Source organism: Schistocerca nitens, chromosome 2 (genome assembly GCF_023898315.1).
Source record: "Schistocerca nitens isolate TAMUIC-IGC-003100 chromosome 2, iqSchNite1.1, whole genome shotgun sequence".
In the NCBI taxonomy this organism is placed as follows: domain Eukaryota; kingdom Metazoa; phylum Arthropoda; class Insecta; order Orthoptera; family Acrididae; genus Schistocerca; species Schistocerca nitens.
The window spans coordinates 458641600-458666775 of NC_064615.1; the positions used below are offsets into that span (position 1 = coordinate 458641600).

General features: G+C 37.9%; 1 protein-coding gene across 4 annotated transcripts in view; it reads right to left on the reverse strand.

The window, feature by feature from the left end:
• Positions 1 to 25176, reverse strand: part of LOC126236343 (protein brunelleschi) — a 253243-nt gene that overhangs the window by 152321 nt on the left and 75746 nt on the right. For all 4 annotated transcript variants that reach the window (XM_049945571.1, XM_049945572.1, XM_049945574.1 and 1 more), the window contains 2 exons: positions 16729 to 16861; positions 3997 to 4137 (listed from right to left, as the gene is read on the reverse strand). In XM_049945571.1, coding sequence (XP_049801528.1) covers positions 3997 to 4137; positions 16729 to 16861 — 274 coding nt within the window. The remainder of the gene's footprint in view (positions 1 to 3996; positions 4138 to 16728; positions 16862 to 25176) is intronic.

The window sequence follows — 25176 nt, forward strand, 5'->3', positions numbered from 1 at the left end:
CAGTCCCAATCCCAATTACATGAGAACAAGTTATCTGAATTTCTGATTATCTGAGATGGGAATAGGTAGTTTTTAACTTCTGATTACCCTTTTTTTTCTCAAATGCAGTGACCTCCTCTACTGATCATCCAAGGTTTAAAGGGGATGATTCATGTTCATCTTGATAATCAACTTTTATATGAGTCAGTCTGGTTGTTTTACTGACATTAAGGTGTTCATCATAACTGTCATTCCAGTTCATCTGTGCGTGTTAGCCTAGAAGGACAGCGTGTTTCACAGAAATTCGTCTTCTGCTATCGTAACAGGACTACTAGCTGCCCTCTTCCTACATCAATACGTGTCCATGGCTGTATTTACAAAATACTAGTATCATTGTTGTTTTATGTACGATCATAAGTTTTTGATGAGTGTTCAAACTATGTACCATCAAATTATATGTACAAGAAAATCAATATGTTTAAAGAGAAACTAAAAGTGGTTTTCCTTCAAAAGAAATTTGAAGCTACAAAATTCAGTGTGTAATTATTATTGTGCTCTGTTGCTAGTGAATATGCTTCATCAGTTCAGAATGTCTGTGAATGGAGAAAAAACAGAAAAGATATTATTTCTTTACTACCCATCACAATTGCATATAATCTTTAACAGCGACTAGTTTTGAACATTTTTGTTCATTTTCAATCCATTGCCTACATCTCTAACATTTGACCATGACATAATGCCAACAGAACATTCAAGAAACTTATTCACACACCAAGTCAATTTTTAGGTCATGAAACTTTGACTAATTCCTTCTCTCCAGCTGCAGTAGTCATCCAGCTCCAAACAATCAAGCTTCTACTTCCACAGTATGTTGGGGAAGCAATCTGGTTTGGAGAGCACTGACTGTTATCAGACCTTCATAAAGATAGTCTGCCCTCCTCTCCAGAACGAAAATAAGAATTTAATTGAACTATACCACCAAGTACTGTAAATGTTGAAAGTAATTACACTCTCTAGAAGATCAAGATTTCTGCCCACTTTTCCAGGAACATGGAATCATTCTGAACATTTGCATTTAACATGATGGCTTTGGTCTCTAACAATTGCTTCAGGGCTTCCTACTTTGCTTTTTCATAAGTACGAGGTCCTTTTTCCTTCCTCATGATATCTTCTTATCCACAATTTTGCCTTAAAAAAAAAAAAAAAAAAAAAGAGTATGTGGGGGCCAGATGATTGAATTCCAATGTACCAATAATATGTCCCCAAATGCCTTATATAAGACATGGTTCCAAGTAACCCATTCTAATTATTCACCTTTATATAGCTTTTGTGGCAACCCACACATAATATTTGAGGAACTGTCTCACACCAAAGCCAGCAGCAGTGAGTTTGCAGATCATTTTTTGACCAACCCGAGCAGGAAGAAGGCTAATTAATGTTATGATTCCAGACAGTTGTCACCAAAACATACTTTCGATTGTGACTTATGTCTGTGACTGTTACTGCAGTACTATACAAACATAAACAATTTCTAGTTTTTAACAGTGCACATAGTTGAGGTTGACTTCACTATGGTTCATTGGAATGAATGAGAACTTCAATCATTAATTCTTATAAAAAACTTGAAACCTATATTTTTCTGCTACATTTTTATGCTCCACATCCATGGATCTGCTCAATATGGGTCTGTGGAATGAATCCTTAAACCAACCTAACTTCCCCCCCCCCTTTTTTCCTTTTTTAAAGAAAAAGAAACTTCACTGTTTACAGCCACATATCTGATGAGCCTAGTTACAGATTTTTTTTATAAAATAACTGAAAATTAAATAAATACAGAGGACAGCATGCAACCCAGAAATTCACAGGCATAAATCTATTTTCTGAAGATGCTCAAGTAGCAGTATCCTAAAATCACACTGGCCGGCGGAAGAAATAGAAATATTTATTCACAGGACCCATTCCCTCAATTACATTCTTAATTACTGACATGAGCTGGCTAACAACACATTTCTCAAAAATAAAGTGCTACGAGAATGATGACATATTGGTATTAAGTAAAGCATCATTAATTTAAAACCTGAACATATTAAGACTTTTTTTTTTAACTGGTAAAAATACATTGCCCAAGAAAATGTTAAGAATTAATAAGAATCCCATCTAAAGTTTTATATTCTTTTCAAATGCCGTACTACAATGACCTCTATTCCCAACAAAAAAATCTAATTCCAATATACAGGTCATAAAAAAATAATCCATAAGGATTATAAATCATCTGTGTAAATCATCTGTGATTGATAGACTGTAACATGCTGTCTGACGTAAGTGAAATGAAATGAAGTACTTCAGTATCCATAAATCAAAAGGTTAGCTATGTGATACATGTAGAGAGAGAGAGAGAGAGAGAGAGAGAGAGAGAGAGAGAGAGAGTGTGTGTGTGTGTGTGTGTGTGTGTGTGTGTGTGTGTGTGTGTGTTCAAAGCTGCATCCAAGGTAAAAATGCCACGCACCTAACTACAGAAATATTATTGCACCACAAGCAACATTTCCTGCCATATTTTTGGGAGGTTCAACAATCCATTACTGAATTGTGCACCACCTGCATCACCAAAGTGTGAGAATGTGTACCAAAATATCTTTTTGTTAACTCAAGTTTGATAAGATGGCCTCCATCACAAAAATTGCAGTTTGGAGAATGTACCCCACATGAAATTTAGCTTTGCTGGTAGAAATCAATAATGAATAGAATAAATAGTGTTTAAAGTTATTGGTTGCTGCACTTATTTCTCAATACACCAATTACAAATTAAATTAAATTAAACTGATAGAGCCCAACAGTTGGATTTTCAACACACTACTTAGTAAATCTGTCATGTGGAGTGATATGCAAACAGATAAGTATACCTGTTACTTTCTCAAATCATTTTATTAGTCTTATGTACAAAGCTGTAACAGTTATTGGAAGAAGTCCCGTTGGCTACAAGATATGTTATTTTAGCACAGCGCAGACCCTGAAGATTCCATCATCATGAAACTCAAAATTTGCCACTCCCTGACAGATGGATTGGATGCACCAAAACAAACTAGATATACACTACACACGTTACCCTCTCAAATGCATCTCAAGACACCATAATAGCAACCACACTCAAAGTTGAGAGCTGATAAGTATATTGAAGGCAATGGCAGGATTTTGAAAATTTAAACTGTTGTTAAATATTCATGTAACATTTCACCTAAAAATGTCTCAAGGTTTGTGTATGCTTTCGGCAATTTTTGTAGTGACCATGTTCAATACTAAACTAAATAGTGCAAGGAGACTAAAAAGTGGCACTACTAAATCAGTACCATTTCTGTGGCTGTCTGTATTTTGTAATATTGCACCCCCATCCATTAGACGAGAAGCAGCATGTGTAAGAGTTCCAAAAGTGTATTACTCATCAGAACTCACTTCTGTGTAATCAGCTATAGAATACACCTGCCTGCAGATTTAAATCCACAATACCACCCTGGTCTGTGCAAAATGTGCGATTTGTATGTGATTTGTGCTAAGAATGGAAAGAGGTCTGGCAAAAGTTTCCTCCAGAAAATTATCACATTATTACTTGTCCTATTAAATGTGTGAATGGATTTGGTCTTCCCAGGAAACTATGGAGTGCCTAAGTGAAGAGAGTTTATCATTAAAATTTGCTGGTGAGCTCAGTGAACTGCATTTGGTGACGCTAACATCTGTGGACTGAGAGAGACCTAAATATTCAGTCATAAAATTTTTGAGTGTTTGTTTGTTTATTTATTTATATTATGTATTTGTGACATGTATTTAATAATTTATAAATAAAGTCCTTACATAAGACTGTAAAATGACCATACAAATAATGACAACGATTTTTGTGAATTTTTTTATGTATTGCATTCAATGATACGTAACTACTGTATATATTCACTAGCAGGTGGTTACATATACATAATTACTGACACGCAATTTATCTAATAAAAATGTTTTTCTCTTGCATAGTAATACCTTTTCTTGCTCATTTAATGGTAAGTTAATAAAAATCACATTTTGGAGAAACGATGCAGCTTGCAACGTATATCCTTGTTCAACAGCTACTCTAGCTGCTTTAAAGCATGCTTCAGTTTCAATAACGCCAGCGTTTTGATACTGAAAAGAAGAAGAAAATAAAATATTTAAAATGACATAATATGGTACAGAGAAGTGCACTATATGAATAATTAGTAACTGAAACCACAGATTTTACATTTCAGATGTAGCAGAAATATCTCAATATATCAGTATGTCATAGTCAGACAAATTTGTTCACAAAATAACAAATTATTGTGCTCACATACATACATGTCCCATGAAATGTACTAATCATTGTAAAAAAGATACTTAGGTTGCCTGCACCACATTTGGCTTCTTGCTGTCACAGATAAAGTTCCAAATAGGTACCTTGTTAGCTTCTAGGCCAGAGAAGGGGTGGTGCGGTGTGGTGTGGTGTGGTGTGGCATGGTGTGGTGTGTGAGTGTAGTATTTCTGAAACAGTTAAGTTTGTGAATACTCCACATACTTTTGTAATGAAAGTGTATTGTGAGAGCACTAATGGAACTTCTGTGGTCTTGTGGACAACAGGTGGAGAAATTTTAGAGCTGTGTGTGTCATGATGTACAAGACACACATTGATGAGAACAGTGTGTAATGCCAACAATTGTGAGACTGTGAAATAACTCATCAATCAAATAATCTAAGGTCAACCAGATTTGTGTGTACCATGATAGTTTACTGAACTCTGAACATTCACTGGGGAAAAAAAAAAAAAAAAAAAAAAAAAAAAAAAAAAAAAAAAAAAAAAAAAAAAAAAACCACACACACACACACACACACACACACACACACACACACACACAACGCCAAAAAAAAAAAAATTAACAAAGAGTAATGAAATTTCAGGAATACTTTGATCTAGGTAATATATTTAAGTGATTAACATTGCAAGATCACAGGTTAATATTAATGCAATATAAGCCATTGCAAATGTGAAATGCTGGTACATTAATAAAGCAAGCATGCAAACGTGAATGCATTGTGTTGGACAGGTACCACATGTCAGCTTGTATGATGGGGTTCCTGTTGCACTTGGTCGGTCAATAGAGGGACAGTGAATGCTCTTTGTGGATAACACTGGAGTTGTTGACCGATGATGTCCCATGTATGCTTGATCGGAGACAGATTTGGTGGTAGAGCAGGTAAAGACAACGTGTTGACACATTGCAGGCAGGTTGTGTTACAACTGCAGCTTGTGGACAAGCATTACCCTGTTGGGAAACACTACCTAGAATGCTGTCCATGTATGGCAGCACAATAAGTTGAATCACCAAACCCATGTACAAATCCGCAGTCTGGGCGTGTGTGATAGTCACAAGAGTGCTCCTGCTGTCATATGAAACTGCACCCCGAACCATACCTCCATGTGTAGTAAGACCTGTGTGTCTAGCAAGCAGACAGGTCAGTTGCAGGCCCTAAACTGACATCCTCCTAATCAACATGAACGCATCACTGGCATCAAGGCAGAACCAGCTTTCCATCAAAAAACACGACAGACCTGAACCCTGCCCTCCAAAGAGTTTGCACTTGATACCACTGAAGTTGCAAACGGCAGTGGTTTGGGATAAGAGGAATGCACTTTACAAGGCATTTGGCTCAGAGCTGTCCTTTAAGTGACCGATACTTAACAGTTCAGTCTGTCACTGAGGTGCCCACTGCTGCTCAAATTGCTGCCACAGATGCAGAACAAAGTGCCAGAGCCACCTTCCCTCACAGTAGTGCCACATGGCCATCTGGAGTGCAGTCCTCTTGTTATCACACATTCTCATGACCATTACAGTCAGCAGTCATGGGCACCCCTAAACCTCACTGCATCCATGACTGATTTACTAACATACAAACAAGCAAAGTATTTGGCCGATTTCTTCACTCCACATGTGGGTCACAGCACAAGACTACAACTGACAAGGGCAAATTCAGGTGCTCATGGCCAGTGAGTATGTTTTCAAATTTCTAACTTGAGGGGATGAGAACATGCTATTTGTATGCCTCTTGGTAAGATTAGTAATTGTGTAAATTCACTGTATGCGTGCATAATTCTCAATTGTTTTAAGTAAGTAATGAATCACATTGTTGCTACTCATGTTTATCATAATGTAATATTTAGATAAACATAGCTTTTGACGCTCAGAAGTACTTTTCTACCTATACATTCAATGGCCTCACCTTTTTTTTAATTTTATTTTTTTACAACGTATTGCCCAACTAGGATCCCTTTAACAACTTCAGTTCCTCTTCTTCCTTTGTTGCTGTTTCCTATTTTTCCAGTATTCCCTCATTTTCTCCCCATGAAGCCTCTTCCTTTCTTCTGTCCATGTTGTTCCCGATTTATGTCTTCTGCTTTGAAAGCCTTCCAAATTTAGTATTTTGTTTTTAAAACGGTTTCTTTCTGCTATTTCTGATTCTTTGATGTTGTTTCTTTCAAGATCTTTTCTTACTTCTGTAATACATGCTATTGTCGATTTTTTCTTCCAGAAATATAGGAGTATTTGTTTTGTTAGTCTATTTCCATCCATTCGGTAGAGATGTCCAAAAAAGGTTAATCTTCATTTGGCCATTACTGCAGATATTTTCTCTATATTTTTGTAGATCTCCTCATTACTTCTTATTTTCCAACCATCTGCAGTTTTCATTGCACCCATTATTTTTCTAATAATCCTTCTTTCCAGTACCTCTAGTTTGTCCATCTCATAGTTCACCGTTAGGCATTCAGATCTATATAAACATTCTGGTTGTACCACTGTGGTGTAGTGTTTTAGTTTTGTTTTTCTAAATATACATTTATTGTTGTAAATATTTTTGGTCAAACCATATGCTCTTTCCATTTTGTTAATTCTTACATCTACTGCAGATTTTTCTAGTCCATTCTGTTGTATAGTTTCTCCAAGATATTTAAATTTATTTACCCGCTCTATTTCACCTATTTGTGTTTCTATGCATTTTGGTGCATTTTTATATTTGTCATGAATTTTGTTTTTTTCAGCTGAAATTTTGAGACCAGTTCTGCTTGCTAATTTTTTCAGAATGTTTATTTGAGTAACTGCTTCTGTCAGGTTTTCTGAAAGTATTGTAAAATCATCCACAAAAGCCAAGCAGATTACCTTAATTCCATTTGTTTTCCTTCCCAGAGTTATTGATTCAATTTTGTGATTTTTTAGTTCCGAATTCCAGATTTTTTCTAGAACACAGTTAAACAGTAAAGGTGATAAACCATCACCTTTTCTAACACTAGTTTTTATTTCAAAAGGCTGAGATACTTCTCCCATAAATTTGACTTTAGATACTGTACTTGTTAGTGTTTCACGAATTATGTTTGCTAGTTTTGATTTAACACCAAATTCTCTAATGACCTTATCTGTCATTTCTCTGTCTATGCAATCAAACGCTTTCTGGAAATCTATAAATGACACTAGTATTGGTTTGCTGGTTAACATTCTATGGTGAATTATTGACTTTAAGTTAAAAATTTGTTCTGCACAGGATCTTCCCTTTCGAAAACCACCCTGATATTCTCCTAGTTGTTTGTCTAAAGTATCTACCACCCTGTTGAGGAGAATTTTTGATGATATTTTGTATGCCAATGGCAGAAGTGACACTCCTCTGTAATTACTGACATTTTGTTTGTCTCCCTTTTTATGTAGCGGGTGGATTAATGCTGTTTTCCATCCAATTGGAATCTTTTCAGTTTTCCAAATGTTCTCAAATAGCATCTGTAGATCCTTTATGATTTTGGTTCTGACCACTTCAATAATTCTGCTGTAATGGAGTCTTCACCACTTGCTTTATTGTTTTTGAGTGTTTTGATGGCTTCATGAATTTCTAGCTCTGTTGGCGGGAAATCTTCCTCTAGATTTTGAGGTGTCACTGGCAATTCAAATTTATCTATTGGAACTGGACAGTTTAACAACTTTTCAAAAAAATTTGCTAAAATTTCACAATTTTCTTTATTATTTAATCCTATTTTGCCATTTTCATCTTTGAAACAAATACTTGGTGCCTGATATCCTTTAAGTATGTGTTTAAAGGTTTGGTAAACATTTCTAGAATTATTTTTGGTGAAATTTTCTTCTATTTCAGTAAGCTGACAATTTTCAAAGTTCCTTTTGATTTTCCGGATTATTTTTGATGTTTCTTTTCTTTGTTGTCTGAATTGTTCAAGGCCTTCCTCTTTTTTCGAACGTCTCCATTTTTGAGCTCTTTATATTAGTGCTTCTTCACACTCCTCATTCCACCATGTCTTCTTTTTATTCTTGGCTAATCCTAAAGTTTTCTCTGCTGCTTGAGTTATTTTCATCTGGAGTTCACGCCGATCACCTTCTTTACTTGTCTCAATTTCTTCTCTAAATTTTTCTATATTTTCTTTTGTAATATTAGCTGTAGTGGTGTTTTATCTGATCACTTTCTTGGTCGCCTTTTTTGGTTCAGATGGGAGAAATTTTATTTTAATCTTAGAGAGATAATGATCTGAATCGAATTCCCCATTTCTGATTATTTTAAAATTCATAATTTCCGTGATGTTCCTTTTAGATATGGCTACGTGATCCACTTGAAATTCGCCTAGGTTTGGATTTGGATGTCTCCAGGTTTTGGCTTTTCTTGGCAGTTTGCAGAAATGTGTGGACATGAGTTTTAACTGGAACATTTTACACATGTTGATTAGTCTTTCATCATTTCTGTTTGTTCTTGAGTGTGCTGAATATTCACCTACAATAATTCTAAATTTCTTTTCCCTCCCAATTTGCACATGGACGTCACCAAGAAGTATTTTAACGTTCTTTTTAGGTATGATAGAAATTTCAGATTCTAAAAGATCCCAGAATTTACTTACTTTCTCCAGATTTCTTCCGTTGTCAGCATTTATAGGTGCATGACAGTTTATGAGGGTGTAACTTTTATTCTTGCACTTCATTGTTAACATGGATATCCTTTCTGAATTTGATCTAAATTCTGTTACACTATCCACGATTATTTTGTTTACATAACATGCTGTTCCAAACATCGGCATGTTTTCCATTATTCTCACTGCTGGTTTCCCTTTACAAATTCTATAATGTTGTGTATCAACTACATCCTCATCTAAGAATCGTGTTTCCTGAACTACTATAATCTGTATATCGTTCTTCCTCAGAAATAATTCTAATTCCTTTTGTTTCCCAGTTTTCAGAAGAGAATTTACATTTTAGGTTCCAAAGTAGTACTTCTTCTTGAACTGAAACTTGGAAGGCTTTTCTATATATTTCAACTTTTCTTCACTGCAAATGTTGGGACTCCCCAGAATCCTAGGTCCCATTGCATTACATGATGTAATGGTGGATTCCTCATCAGAGTTACCACCTGGGGTAGAGCATCCATTGTGTGAACTTTCCATATTGCGACTTGAATCTGTAAATTGTAGGGAATCCAAGGTTATCCCTGAATTCTCAAAGTAAGACCAGGTTGTTAGCCTGAAATATTATTTATTCTGCCGCCACTAACATTTGGAACAGACGCTGTCAGGGTGCAGCCACTAACATGTGGAACCGTCGTGCCCTCTGACCATTTTGGCCTTTGACAAGAGGCTGCCTCTTCCGCCAGCTCCGCCGTACCGAAGTCCATCTTCTCTGCCTTCACTGCTGTTATTATTATTATTATTATTATTATTATTTTCAATGAGAAGCCTCCACAAGCCGCAACCTTTTGAGAGTCATTCAAGAGGCCTGATTCCTTCACTCACAGCTTCCGGTTATAGAGATTCTATAGATTTCTGGTGTAGTGCTTGGCATGCATAACTGTTATTTTTTTAAAAGAGAGAGAGAGAGAGAGAGAGAGAGGAAAATTCATGTGCCTTGATAGTTACATCGTAAAAATCCCATCACAGATTTCAGGAGCTTTGTTCATCTGGTACCTTCTCAGCATGTGAATGATCTAACATTTTATTTCACTACAAATATCAGAATTAGCTGTTTTCCTTGGTAATAAAAATTAGCCACAGGAAAAACTGGAAGAAAAAACTATAACATTTTTATTAAAGTCCTTGAAGATTTGCCAGAAATGCAGTTATTCTGACTCTGAAAAGTTACAGCCTGTTCACTTTTGTAAACAAAATCCATAACATAAAATAAATTATAACAGAATAAATTAAATAAGGTAGATAGTTTTAAATTTTTTTCAAATGGCTAAATGAGAGAAACTTTGTCACGGATTTCCTAAAAAAACTTGGTTCAGCTCATTTTGCCACATGAATAATCACCTGGGACACAAAAATAATTAAATTACTATGTTTTGTGCATTTTCATTTTTGGTTTCCTACAGTGATTTTTGGGTTGATTACATATTAAGGCAAAATACTTTCAATAGGAAAATAACTGGAACTCTGTGTGTGTGATTTTTTCAAACACAACCATGTTGTAGGTATTTTTTAAAACAATTATAAATACACACAATAGCCTTGCAATATATTAATTCTCCTCTGGAATTTGTTATTAATAATACATTCTGATGGAAGAACAACAATATTAATGAGTTTAACTCAAAATGGCAAAATTATATTTAATATCCTGAAATAATTAACAAACACAAGCTTGTGGGAGAGCCAAGTCAACACCATGAAGGTTTCTGATAAAATATCTAGTAACTGAAATATTTCACATGTGACATAATTATGATACCAGTGCAATATACATCAATGTAACCAACTGATTTGTTGAACACAGCCAACATTGCCTTTAATAACTAAGTAATAGAGTGAGACTTCTAAAATGAGCACACAGAACAACAGACTAAGTTACAGAACACAGATGTTACAATCTATATTTCACTGAGTAAAATGACTGGCAATGGCAATTAAGTTTAGGAGAGAGGTGATAAATGACCGCTGTGTGTCTAAAATTTTTAACATCTGTTTGCTTGGAAAAAAGGGGGGTCAGGGGTAGGTGGGGTGGGGGTGGTGATGGGGGTGGGGGTGGGGAGGAACTTCGAGAATAGGGCAAAGACTCTTCGAGACTATAGATTTTGTAGTATTCTGTATGTGGACAATTTTGTAATTCCACAACAGACAAATGATGACCTATATTATTGTGGCATAATCCGTATTACTTCAGGCAGGGGAGTTACGTTCATAGTCTTGGATGTTATTGAATTTTGTGTATGTTAAAACTCGGGAGTAAGTAATAAACAACATGTTTTGTTTTCTCCAAAAAAATTCCTCCCCCAAGATACAGGCCTCCAAAGAGGACACTACGAACACCATTACAAAGAAGCAAATTTCGGAAATATTTTTAAAACACGGTATCTCTGGGACAGTTTTAGATATTTTGTTACAGTCATTTTATTTGAAATATAATTGCTTTATGATTACAATGGTATCCTCTGTTTGGACATATCTGTCAAAGTTCTTTTACTGTCACCTTTTGAATTTTTTTTATAATTTACAGAAAAAAATGCCAATGCAGAAAAGTTAGATTTTTTCTATTGACTAGTGCCATGTAGTACTATATTCTCTGTGAAGGAGAGCTTCCACTTTTAAGTTGAACAGGGTTAATTTAAAAAAAAAAAATACTTTCAAAGGTAATGTATGTCTTCACTTAAGTTGTTTCTTACTAATTTCTTTGTTACAATGTTTATTTCTATTGTCTTTGTTGCAGTTATTTCTTTTCACATTCTTTGTTGCAGTTATTTCTTTTCACTTTCGTTGTTGCAGATATTTCTTAAACTTTGTTGTAGTTTCTTATCAGTTTCTTTGTCGTGGTTGTTCATTACAGGTTTCTGTATTGTTGTTGTTCTGTGCTAATTTGTTTACTGAAGAGGCTTCTAAGAAATATGATGCCAGCCAGTGAGTTCTGTGTTTTCGTGAGGAATTTGCCATTTGACACACTTGCAGTCTGTTTTGTGAAAAGGACTGTTTGAAATGTCTTCTGAGAGTGATGTGTGCTGACTATTTGCATATCCATAAAAGAGTGATACATAAGACAAACAAAAAACACAGTTTGTTCAGGTTCAGAACAACTACAGCAAAACTGACCACACTCTTCAAAGTAGACATTCCACCTTCAGAAGAAAATGAATCAAAGCACTCTTGTTCCTCTTTTCCAGGAATATTTCACAATTCAGCTGTTTAATATTGTGCATCCTACAGAGACAAGGTGCAAGAGTCTTTGGAAAACCAGATCTCTATTATAATCATCCTACGGAAGCAGCTAAAGTTCAACTACTGTAGTCATTTTACCTGGAAGATAAATGGGACTGTTCTCACTAGAGTGCCAGAAAAAGAGACATTATAAGTGTAACAGTTGAAGGTCTTTGCAATTTATTAGAGCATCTATGTTGTTGTGGTCTTCAGTCCTGAGACTGGTTTGATGCAGCTCTCCATGCTAATCTATCCTGTGCAAGCTCCTTCATCTCCCAGTACCTACTGCAACCTACATCCTTCTGAATCAGCTTAGTGTATTCATCTCTTGGTCTCCCTCTACGATTTTTACCCTCCACGCTGCCCTCCAATGCCAAATTTGTGATCCCTTGATGCCTCAAAACATGTCCTACCAACCGATCCCTTCTTCTAATCAAGTTGTGCCACAAACTTCTCTTCTCCCCAATCCTATTCAATACCTCCTCATTAGTTACATGATCTACCCACCTTATCTTCAGCATTCTTCTGTAGCACCACATTTCGAAAGCTTCTATTCTCTTCTTGTCCAAACTATTTATCACCCATGTTTCACTTCCATACATGGCTACACTCCATACAAATACTTTCAGAAACGACTTCCTGACACTTAAATCTATACTCGATGTTAACAAATTTCTCTTCTTCAGAAGCGCTTTCCTTGCCATTGCCAGTCTACATTTTATATCCTCTCTACTTCGACCATCATCAGTTATTTTGCTCCCCAAGTAGCAAAACTCCTTTACTACTTTAAGTGTCTCATTTCCTAATCTAATTCCCTCAGCATCACCCAACTTAATTCAACTACATTCCACTATCCTTGTTTTGCTTTTGTTGATGTTCATCTTATATCCTCCTTTCAAGACACTGTCCATTCCATTCAACTGCTCTTCCAAGTCCTTTGCTGTCTCTGACAGAATTACAATGTCATCAGCGAACTTCAAAGTTTTTATTTCTTCTCCCTGGATTTCAATACCTACTCCAAATTTTTCTTTTGTTTCCTTTACTGCTTGCTCAATATACAGATTGAATAACATCGGGGAGAGGCTACAACCCTGTCTCACTCCTTTCCCAACCACTGCTTCCCTTTCATGCCCCTTGAGTATCTATGCAACTTCAATATTGTAAGATCAAAATTTTATACACTACAACCTAAGTGGGAAGTTCCACACTCACCTAGAGATGTCTGTTTATGTGTGTACTGTGCGAATTTTGAACTTTGTGTGGTAATTTTGAAGAACTTACTGGGGCACATGACATATGACATCTTGGTTGGGCATGTGAAGTCATTAGTAGTCTGTGATGTAAAGAGAGAGACTTGTTTGTTTCAAGAATGTGGTGACTCCCTGGAAAGGGAGGACTGTATTTACAGACACTTTGACTGGAAGATGTAGCATATAACTCTGCAGAAATTATATATGCAACATGGGAAGGAAATAAACTAATTAAGAAAACTGTTGCCTCTGACAGTTCCATTGATGAACTTGGTAAATGGTCAGTGAAAGCAGTAACACACCAGCATCTGAAGAAATTGCAACAACACATTTCAGAAGTGAAAGGGTGTGTATAGGCTGGAGAACTATGTTAAGTGTTGTTTCACAGTGATTTTGCTGAGAACTGGTCAGTAGCTCTCCCACAAGTACAAGGGTATCATTGGAATAATGACCTGATTTAAATTTTCACAGAATTGACATATTTTCAAAATAAGACCACTAGTGTTGCAGTTATAAGTGATGACGCAGGGTGTGACTCAGCACATGCTTTGCTAGTAATGCGCAAAATTCATCAACTGCAACCAGAGGCAGAGAAGATCATCACTATTTCTGATGGTGCTCCTTGTCATTTTAAAACTTGTTACCAGCTGTTTGAATGGAGTATGACACTTGAGCTCAATCATTTGATTGGCTTTCAAGCCACCACTCTTTTTTCAGCTTAGGAAAATGACCTTTTGCATCCTCACCCTCCTCGTAATTCAAAGTGGTATGTACCTGGGGAGAGACAAGAGAAGGAGAGAAAGAACTTTATCTGGAATTACAGTTTTAATTACATAGTGCAATTACATGGCAAATTCTGAAGCAGGTACCCAGTTTTCATCTTTATGACTGTGAAATACATTCCACTGCACACTGATGCTGGAATACACTTAGTATATTCAAACATACCTAAACGTGAAACTGGAAAAGAAACAAATTTGTCATTTTACAAGACAATAGTTATGGTTATGTGGTGCTACTGCATATGAGTGAGATGTAGAGAATTTTGAGAAAGAATACCATAAGAATTACAGCAACTTAAAAATTTTCTTTGAACTGGAAATAATCACAGATTAGCATAAGACAAATTGAGGAATTACTTTATAGAAAATTAAGTTGGAGAATAGAGAGACAACTGGCAGAATGATTCACGAAGAATGCAGGAAGATCAGTTGTCTTGAATACACGTATCTGGAGACTAATGTGTTATATGATGTCCAAGACTCAGGATAGACTCCAAGGAAATTGATTTCCCTTAATTCTTGAAGTGTAGATGGTGGGTGGATTTTTTTCTTTTTTTTTTCCTTTTTCTTTTTTATGGCACTTTGTCAAGATAAAGTTATGACTTCTCAAATGCAATAACAAAGCTGTAAATATATATAATAATGTCATTTCCTATTATTTGCTCATGGCACTACCTTGTTGCCAAAATCAGAAAAACTGGTGGCAGAACTGATGAATGTTACAGACATAACTTAAAATTCATATTTAATAGAAATTTAAAAACAAAGAAAATAAGCAATAAATAATAATCTCAAGTAACTCAAATCTGAAGCCTAATTTGCTTGGATAAAACCATGAAATTAATGATTAAAGAAAAAGAGAAGCTAACATATATTAACAGATTCTGTGGAAGTGAGAAATCGGTATGTTATGAGGATTTCTTAAAAGTGAAAGAACTTAATTATTCATAAATATATTGGTAAAAATCATGCTGTATCAAAGGTTGAGTATATGCCTAGGAGGAAAGTGAAATGGTTTAAATTGCTAGTTACGACAAGAATCTTACACAACTAGTTTCAAAACGCCTGCTATGTGTCACAGAAAACCAAAGTCCACTACAAATACAAAATGGAAATAGTATATGAAATACCAACATTAACTTCAACAAAAAATACCCTTCTGTTCTCACAAATGCTGTGACAGACATTTACTCTTTCTGATTCAGTGGAACATAAACACCATATACCACAAAACCGAACAACAACAACAGTATACAATCACCCATGTTAACAACAAGAAAATGATCTTAATGTAGCAAAGCATAAATTTCAGTGCCTTGTTTAAGGGTGCCAACCAAATTATACTGAAAGCACAATTAAAATAACAAACTTACACCGTAACAATTAAAATGTATACTAGAGGAAGATCCCCTAGTTTGAACTACTGTACTAAATTTGGGCTAGTCTTGGAATCAGGACAGCATAAATGTAATACTTCCAGTGAAGTCACAATTAGTGTATACTTCATATTTTGCGAATGGTTTTCTCGGCTTTTCTCCCTCCCACCTTTCCCCAGTTTTTACATGGAAAGTTCACGAAGTTCTTACCTGCATTCATCTCCTCCCATTATTTATGATAAGATATAAATTTGCCTTTTGTTAATCCCTCTTAGACTTTCATTTTGTATCACAAATTTATGACACACAACATCATAAACCTATCACATACTGTTCTTTGACAACCCAGTTTCTCTCCATACATAAACTAATCCAAACATCAAACAATGCCCTATGTTTGGCAAAAGCTACCCTTGAATGTAGATTCTATGTGGGCTACCATCAAAATTATAATGTCACCCACTTCACCTTCATGAGAAGGAACATTTTTTTTCCAATTAAGATGCACTCAACATTTTTAAGTTTTGTGCTGCCAGAGCATTATAATTGTCGCAGATGTTGAGTATGGTAATCACTCATTTCATTGGTCCTTGTAAATATGCCTATCAAAAATGCTATAGATATTATTAGCTACCGTACAACTGAAATACATATCAAGGTTGCAAAATCAAACAATGGAAAATCCAGGATGGAATGTAACAATATACGAGAAGGGATGTTGCTACTCACGATATAGCGGATATGCTGAGCCGCAGATATGTACAACAAAAAGACTCTCACAATTAAAGCTTTCAACCACTACGGCCTTCGTCCACAATAGACACACACAGGTGCACGCGTGTGTGCCTCCCCCCCCCCCTTTCTCTCTCTCTCTCTCTCTCTCTCTCTCTCTCTCTCTCTCTCTCTCTCTCTCTCACACACGCATGCACGCACGCACGCACAAACGCAAACACCAACTCACACACAGGACTGCAGTCTCATGCAACTGAAACCACACTGCATCTCCTCTATATGGTGAGTAGCAACTTTCCTTCTCTTATAAGGTTACAGAATCCATATTCATAACCACTGTTTGTGAAGTGCTTTCAATTTACACACAGTTTTACACTGAATAACAACATTAAAACACACTGTACCTTGCTGTAATGAATGATAGCCTCTCTGTAACGCTTTGGAATTTCCTCTTGTGGTAGCACATTCTGAATATCTTGTTGCATTTCAGGTGGTGTAATACCATTGGGCAATGAATTACTATACAAAGAATTCGATCTGCAATACAGCAATGAGAAACATTTAAGAAAACTACCATAAATAAATAATACAGTATGGAAGCTTTCTTCATTACAGTAGAAATATCTATAGAAGTAGTAGGTACACTGCTGGCAATTAACATTGTGATACGAAGAAGGATAGAAAATAAAATTTTACTTATTTGCATATGTAGAGTACAGCAGGAACAATACAAGAATTAATTTGGAGGTGATATGGGGGTGTACAGGGTGCAAAATTTAGCACCTATCGCATCTGACAGTAACAACAGCTCCGTCCCAGCTGGGTATTGATTTGAACCAATCTAGGGTGAGAGATATAGGAGTACTGCCACATTGTAACCGCAATGAAGACCAAATGCAAATCCTGTGCCATCAATGTAGTACAACACTTATCATAGAACACTTGTTTATTATGGACATAAATGTGCAGGCAGTATTGAACTGTCTCTTGGACACAGAGTGCTGCTATTTATACAAATTCTGAATATTCCAGAACATGCAAACATTACAAACAAAAGAAATTTTGAGAACCGTTTAGAAATGATAAACACTAAGTAACACATGTTTGCTGGTGGTTAAATTTGGACTGGCGGCCCACAGCACACCAGCTCATGTTCCTAATCACTACTCTGCGTAGCATGCAGCACAGCTAGCAGCAATGTAACTCTGTGCTGCTTCAGTTGTGTGCCACAGTTTATCAACTGCACTGGCTGGTGAGCTGTACCATGTCAGTTTGTCGACAACCCACGACCAGATGTTTTCAATGGATGAGGTATCAGGAGATTGTGTTGGACAGAGCAACACCTGAAAATCCTCTGTACTGAGATAGGTCAGGATAGCAGGAGCAATGTATAGTCTTGTGTCATGAACATATCTATGATGGAGCACAGCCATTGGCCTTGACATATCTGAAATGTAATAGCTGCAGTCCAAATAACCACCTATGCCTAACAGAATGCAATGTGTTGTGTACACAAGGGCATCCCATACCATCACACAAGATGCTTGGCCCTTATGTCAATGGCAAATGCAATATGACAATGTTTGTTTTCCTCATCCATACATGGATACATCCATTAAGGCACAGGGATTCAGAGAGAAAGGTGAGGTTACACCACTCCCATGTCCACTGTTTTCACTGGGTGCACCACTGTTGATGTGGTCTCTGCTGCCATGTCAAGGGAAGACACAAGAGTTGCTATGAAGACAGTACTGCTTCAAATGTCATGAGAAGACCAGTGTGAATATTTGTCTTGCAGCAAACAAGAGCATTTCATGACTCAGCTTATGTGATGTGGTTGTATGATACTACATGCTGATGTTAATAATGTCTCTGCCTTCTTGGGCACTAGTCATGAGGGGCTACTAAAATCTGACACTGCTTGGACTATGGCCCTTATCTGCATGACTGTCATGGGATTGCACACAATTGTAAACATCAATATTAGAGGATGATAAGCTATAGTCTAAATAGGCCATGATCCTGTCACCATTTAATTCTGACATGCCGGTACACGTTCCCTTCTTTACACTAAGCACAATATGATTTTTACCACAAACAAACAACACTTTAATGTTTATCTGAATGAGAGCACTGCAGCATAATATATCCTTAAATATGGTAGATGGCATTATTCCTCATGTGGTTGGGGTGAAACACTTATCAGTTGCATATCCCAACATGTAGTACACTTACAATGAATTTTACATATGTTGCATGTCCTCTTCCGGGGGTTGCCATTTTGATATACAGCAGAGCATTTTTCAGTGCATTACCTTTTGATTATTGTCAAAATAAGCCCATTACGGAAAAAAAAATGGGTAAGAAATCTTCTATTTGTCCAATGAATTCGAAGACAGTATGACAGACATGTGAATTTTGAAAACTAACACTATTGGACTTTTAAATCTGAATGTTATTGGAGTTGAACTGTAGCTACAAGCATTTAAAATTTATGTAACAAAAACATTTATTTTTGCTTGCTCTAAAAACTTGGTTAATGAAAACACACTTGACACACATAACATGCCTCTGAACTTCAGCTCAGATACACTATCAGAACACCCCTATGTAATGCAGAATTAACCACTAATGCAGACCTGCCAGCATAAAAGGATGAAGGGAGTGTTGTGTTGTCAGTAGAGATGAAGTAAAAGCAGAATGGGTTGGTCAGGAGAGTCCAGTGGCTTCAAATGTGGACTAATCATAGGATGTTGTGCATATAACAAATCCACCAGGGATATTTCAACATTTAAATGTTCTAAAACTGGCAAAGGTGACTTGGCGATGTGACTGTGAAGTGGAAATGCAAAGGAACAACTACAGGCAAGACAAGGCAGACATCATGTACTGGCAGACAGCGACTGTTGAGCACTGTGGAGGGTGGTTACAGAAAATAACATGAAATCGGTGGAAGAGATCACTAGTGAATTACAAAGTGTTACCAGCAGTCCATCTAGCACAATGACTGTGTGTAGGGATTTAAAAAGAATGAGGCACAATGGTTGAGCAGTTCTCATAAGCCATACATTTCTTTAGTCTGTGCTAAACGATACTAAGTGGTATAGAGAGTGATACCTGGACAGTGAATGACTGGAAATGAGTGATTTAGAGTTAAGAATAATGTTGTACCCTGTGGAAGTCTTGTTTTGTTTTGTTTTGTTTTGTTTTGTTTTGTTTGAGGATGCACAAACAACTGGGGTCATACACGCCCAAGTCAAAACTATAGAACTCAAAGACAGTGAGGAGTTAAAAAACGACTATATGTCAATCCCAACCGACATAACAGAAGACAGCTAAAAACAGGCACATGGAAAAAGGGCTAAAAATGACAACAGACACAAACGGAGATCCAAAACTAAAAAATTAAAAGGCCTTTGCCATATTGCCTTGGCATATAAAAAGTAAAACGCAGTCAACAGTCTGTGTATCATTTGCTAAAACGGCCGATAACTCAGGCGGTAAACTCAAACGGGAATGTAAAAGGTCAAAAAATGGACATTCCATCAGAAAGTGGCAGACGGTTAAAACTTGGGCACAGTGTGTACAAAGTGGTGGGGTAGCGCCACTTAGCAAATGACAATGACTAAAAAGGCAGTGCCCATTACGCAGCTGAGTTAAAATAACCTCCTCCCAGTGGGAGGGCCGAGAGAAGGTCGTCCAAGTCACTGGGAGAGGTTTAATAATCCGGAGCTTATTCCTGTGAAGGGAGGACCATTGGCAATGCCAAAGGAACACCACCTCCTGACAGACAGCGATACATAGATCATCGGAGGGAATATAGGTACTTGCGGGCTGAGGTGCTAGGATCGCAGCTTCGGTAGCAGCCTTGTTTCCTCGCAGACCGACATGACCAGGAACCCACAGAAACATCACAGTGACTCCACCAAGAGTGAGCAAGTGACAGTTTTCCCGGACTCGCTGCACTAAGGGATGAGTAGTGTACAGTGCACAGACTTTTAAGGGCGATGAGTGAGTCTGAGCAGAAGACACATTTGAAAAGTCTGTGTCGCTGGATGTACTCCGTGGCCTGATACAGGGTGAAGAGCTCGGCTGTAAATACTGAACAGTGTGCCGGAAGCCGATATCTAAACACATGGGTACAAATGATGAAGGCACACCTGACCCCACAGCCAGTCCGAGAGCCATCAGTGTATACAAAGGTACTGTGGCGAAGTTCCATGTGAAGTTCGTGAAACTGAAGGCGATAGACCGAGGCTGTAGTAGTGTCCTTAGGAAGCGAATGAAGGCCAAGGTTAACATGGGCCACTTCACGAAGCCAAGGTGGCGAAGGGTTCACACCCACCAAGAAAGGTGCACGCAGTGCGAACTTAAGCCACTGTAGCAAGTGCCGAAAGTGGACTCCAGGAGGTAACAGAGAAGAAGGACGAGCTCATACTGATGATCAAAGGAATCATCAATGAAGGAGGCATAGGAGGGTGGCCATGCATGGCAGACAAATGGCATGCATACCTGCTGAGGAGAAAGTCACAGCAGTAGGGCAGTGGTAGTTCAGTAGCTTCAGCATACAGACTCTCAACCGGGCTGGTGTAAAAGGGGCCCATGGCCAACCGGATGGCACGATGGTGGATAGTGTTGAGGTGGCGTAAGAAGGATGGGCATGCAGATGCATTAACAAAGCACCCATAATCAAGTTTCAAACGGACAAGGGACTGGTACAAACAGAGGAGGGTGGTTTGATCGGCACCCCAGTAAGTACCATTGAGGACACCTAGAACACTGAGGAACCGCGTACAGCGGGCTACATCTACATCTACATTCATACTCCGCAAGCCACCCAACGGTGTGTGGCGGAGGGCACTTTATGTGCCACTGTCATTACCTCCCTTTCCTGTTCCAGTCGCGTATAGTTCGCGGGAAGAACAACTGTCTGAAAGCCTCCGTGCGCACTCTAATCTCTCTAATTTTACATTCGTGATCTCCTCGGGAGGTATAAGTAGGGGGAAGCAATATACTCGATACCTCATCCAGAAACGCACCCTCTCGAAACCTGGCGAGCAAGCTACACCGCGATGCAGAGCGCCTCTCTTCCAGAGTCTGCCACTTGAGTTTGCTAAACATCTCCGTAACGCTATCACGGTTACCAAATAACCCTGTGATGAAACGCGCCGCTCTTCTTTGGATCTTCTCTATCTCCTCCGTCAACCCGATCTGGTACGGATCCCACACTGATGAGCAATACTCAAGTATAGGTCGAACAAGTGTTTTGTAAGCCACCTCCTTTGTTGATGGACTACATTTTCTAAGCACTCTCCCAATGAATCTCAACCTGGCACCCGCCTTACCAACAATTAATTTTATATGATCATTCCACTTCAAATCGTTCCGCACGCATACTCCCAGATATTTTACAGAAGTAACTGCCACCAGTGTTTGTTCCGCTATCATATAATCATAAAATAAAGGATCCTCCTTTCTACGTATTCGCAATAAATTACATTTGTCTATGTTAAGGGACAATTGCCACTCCCTGCACCAAGTGCCTATCCACTGCAGATCTTCCTGCATTTCGCTACAATTTTCTAATGCTGCAACTTCCCTGTATACTACAGCATCATCCGTGAAAAGCCGCATGGAACTTCCGACACTATCTACTAGGTCATTTATATATATTGTGAAAAGCAATGGTCCCATAACACTCCCCTGTGGCACGCCAGAGGTTATTTTAACGTCTGTAGATGTCTCTCCATTGATAACAACATGCTGTGTTCTGTTTGCTAAAAACTCTTCAATCCAGCCATACAGCTGGTCTGATATTCCGTAGGCTCTTACTTTGTTTATCAGGCGACAGTGCGGAACTGTATCGAACGCCTTCCGGAAGTCAAGAAAAATAGCATCTACCTGGGAGCCTGTATCTAATATTTTCTGGGTCTCATGAACAAATAACGCGAGTTGGGTCTCACACAATCGCTCCAGGTAAGAGACACGAGAGGACCAAGAGATTTTCCTATCGGGAATGAGACCCAGAAATTTCGTAGTTTCAATGAACAGAAGGGCAACAGGTCCAAAATGTAAATATGGTGGGAGAAAAACTTGTGTAGCCAGAAATCCATACAGACAGTTTTGTAAGTATAAAAACAAAAGCCATTGTCTATGCTCCAGGAGTAAAATAAAGACCATCAAGACACCACTGAAGACGCCACTCAGTGAGACAGGTTCATGGAAAACTCTAATAGCTGGCAAAATCATCAACAAAAAGAGAGCCAGAGATGCCCGGTGGGAGACAGGCCATGATAGGGTTAATGGCGATAGAAAAAAAGAGGACGGCACTCAGGACGGAACCCTGAGGCACACCATTTTCCTGGATAAAGGTGTCCGATAGGGCACAACCCAAACGCACCCAGAAAACTCTATCTTTTATAAAAGCCTGAAGGAAGGAGGGCAGGTGGCGACGGAAGCTCCACATGTAAAGAGTACGGAGGATACCAGTTCTCCAGCATGTGTCATAGGCCTTCTCCAAATCGAAAAACACAGCCACAGTCTGGGATTTTCACAGAAAACCATTCATAACATGGGTGGACAAAGTAACGAGATGGTCTACTATAAAATGCCGCACTCTAAATCCACACTCAGGGTTTATACGCACACAAGGAAAACAAATTCCCAGATTTTTCCCGGAGTTCCCAATTAAAAGCATACTTTCTCCCGGGTGAAAATATACTTTTTCCGTGTTAAGTGACATAGTTTTCCTCAGAACTGTAAAACTTATAAATCCTTTGAATGGTTACGGTTTTATACACCGGCGTAGAATTTCTCAGCCCTTTAGAAAATGAAACTCAGAAAAAAAAAAGATAATGTACTATGCTTATTTTCGTATTACGGAAGCATAAATTCAAATTCCACCAAACACCACGTGTTATTTTCCGAAGCACCACAGGCTATTTTCCGAAGCACCACATGTTATTTTCCGAAGCTTTGAAATCAAGACTGCGGTGCGCTTTTGTAAGCCAGTCATACCTCATGTCACGTGATCTCGCCACCCGATACAGGGGATATTCAGAGCTTAGGATACGCGATGCAGTCAGCCAATAGCATTATCACTGTTAAGTAGCGGGTACACACAAATAGGAAAAGTTAATGGTGTAAATTAATATACAGTGTTGCTACAAGAAAAGCAGAGCTTTCACATATAATATTGGTCTTGATGACTTAAGCTGCAAGAGAAGCTAAACTTTCACATATAATGTTGATCTTTTTTGCTTCTGTTACACTTTAAAATACATCACACAAATGTGCCAGTAAAATTTATAATACCGACATAAATGTCTGATCTTTTGGGCTCGAAAATTTTTCTAAATGGTCATCCTCAAATAGTTGATTTTCAAATGAAAGTCAAATGCTCTGTTATTTGTGAAATTCATCGCACATTCTTGCACTTAGTTCATCTTGCGTAAAAGGAAATTTACTTTGAAAGTAATGCTTTTCAATCAATCATTCGCAATACTTTCCCACGACTTGTTAGAAAGAGGTTCGTTTCAACAGTTGCCAAAGAGCGCCAGATAACAGGTGTCACCATGCTTGCGCAGATACGATGACACACGAAGCCCGTATGTTCATACAAGTAAAACATTAAAAGATCTTACATTATGTCATAAAAGAAACAAGACATCAGAGGAATTTCGTGAACCATACTAAAATGCATAATTCGGCTTAAAGAGCACATTCGTATGTCCAGATTCGGTTGTAAATTTTCTTGGAGTACCAGTACTGTATTATCTCATTTTTGGTTCTTTATTATGGCATAATGCCATACGTGCTACAAGATGAAAACATGCTCTTTTGAAATGCAGCGAACAGTTGAAAATAGCCAATAGTGTGGAATTAAACAATTTGTTTCAAAGAAAACTGACTGCCTCAGCCGAAAAGATTAATAAAGCCATATTTCTTTAGCAGATCAACAAAAATACCTTCATTGTTCTGTAGGGTGATTAATGCTTGACTGAAATTGCCTCCTGGGGCAGATACCCCGGTTTGCTCCCAGTGAATATGGCAACTTGCGCGCGCCAGTAAAATTTTTCTGGGTAGCATCTTGCTGCTTGCTGCTTGCTTATACAGCTAACAGCCACACTTTTGTAGCCAGAAGCAGGAGAAGGTACATGTGCGACTCAACTGCGCATGCGCATGGGCATGGGCCTGCCCGCAACTGCTCACACGAATCTAATGTAAACAGTTACGACGTCATGCTCATCAGAGGCAATTTGTTGTTATGAAGCATTGCGTAATCTTCCTAAAGCATTTTTACACATTTTGCTACTGACCGATGCTTCTATGAGCACTGTGTTTTGTTGTGTACATGGCGCATTTCCTTTGCAACTTAAATTTTATTTTAGTTTTTTCCTCTCATTCATGTTTTATTGTTGCAGTATTGCTGTAGCGGGATGCAGTAATATCCTTTGTTGGAGTATTATTTCTTACCAGTCAAAATTACAAAAAATTAACTGAAAACAAAAACAAAACAAAAATAATTACAAAATTCTAAAAAATTCCCGGGTATTTCACGGTTTTCTCCCGAATGAAAAAATTCCCAGATCTCCTGGGTAGTATACACCCTGACACTGTGCATTCGTCAGTAAATTGCAAGACTTGAGCCACCATACCAGCCACGCATAAATCACGCGTTCCATCACCTTGCAAATGCAGCTGGCAAGAGAGATGGGGCAGTAGCTAGAAGGAAGGTGTTTGTCCTTACCAGGCTTATGTATGGGTCCGATGGTGGCTTCATGCTAGTGTCCGGGAAATGTGCCCTCTGTCCAGATGAGGTTGTACATGTTAAGCAGAAAGTGCTTGCCCGC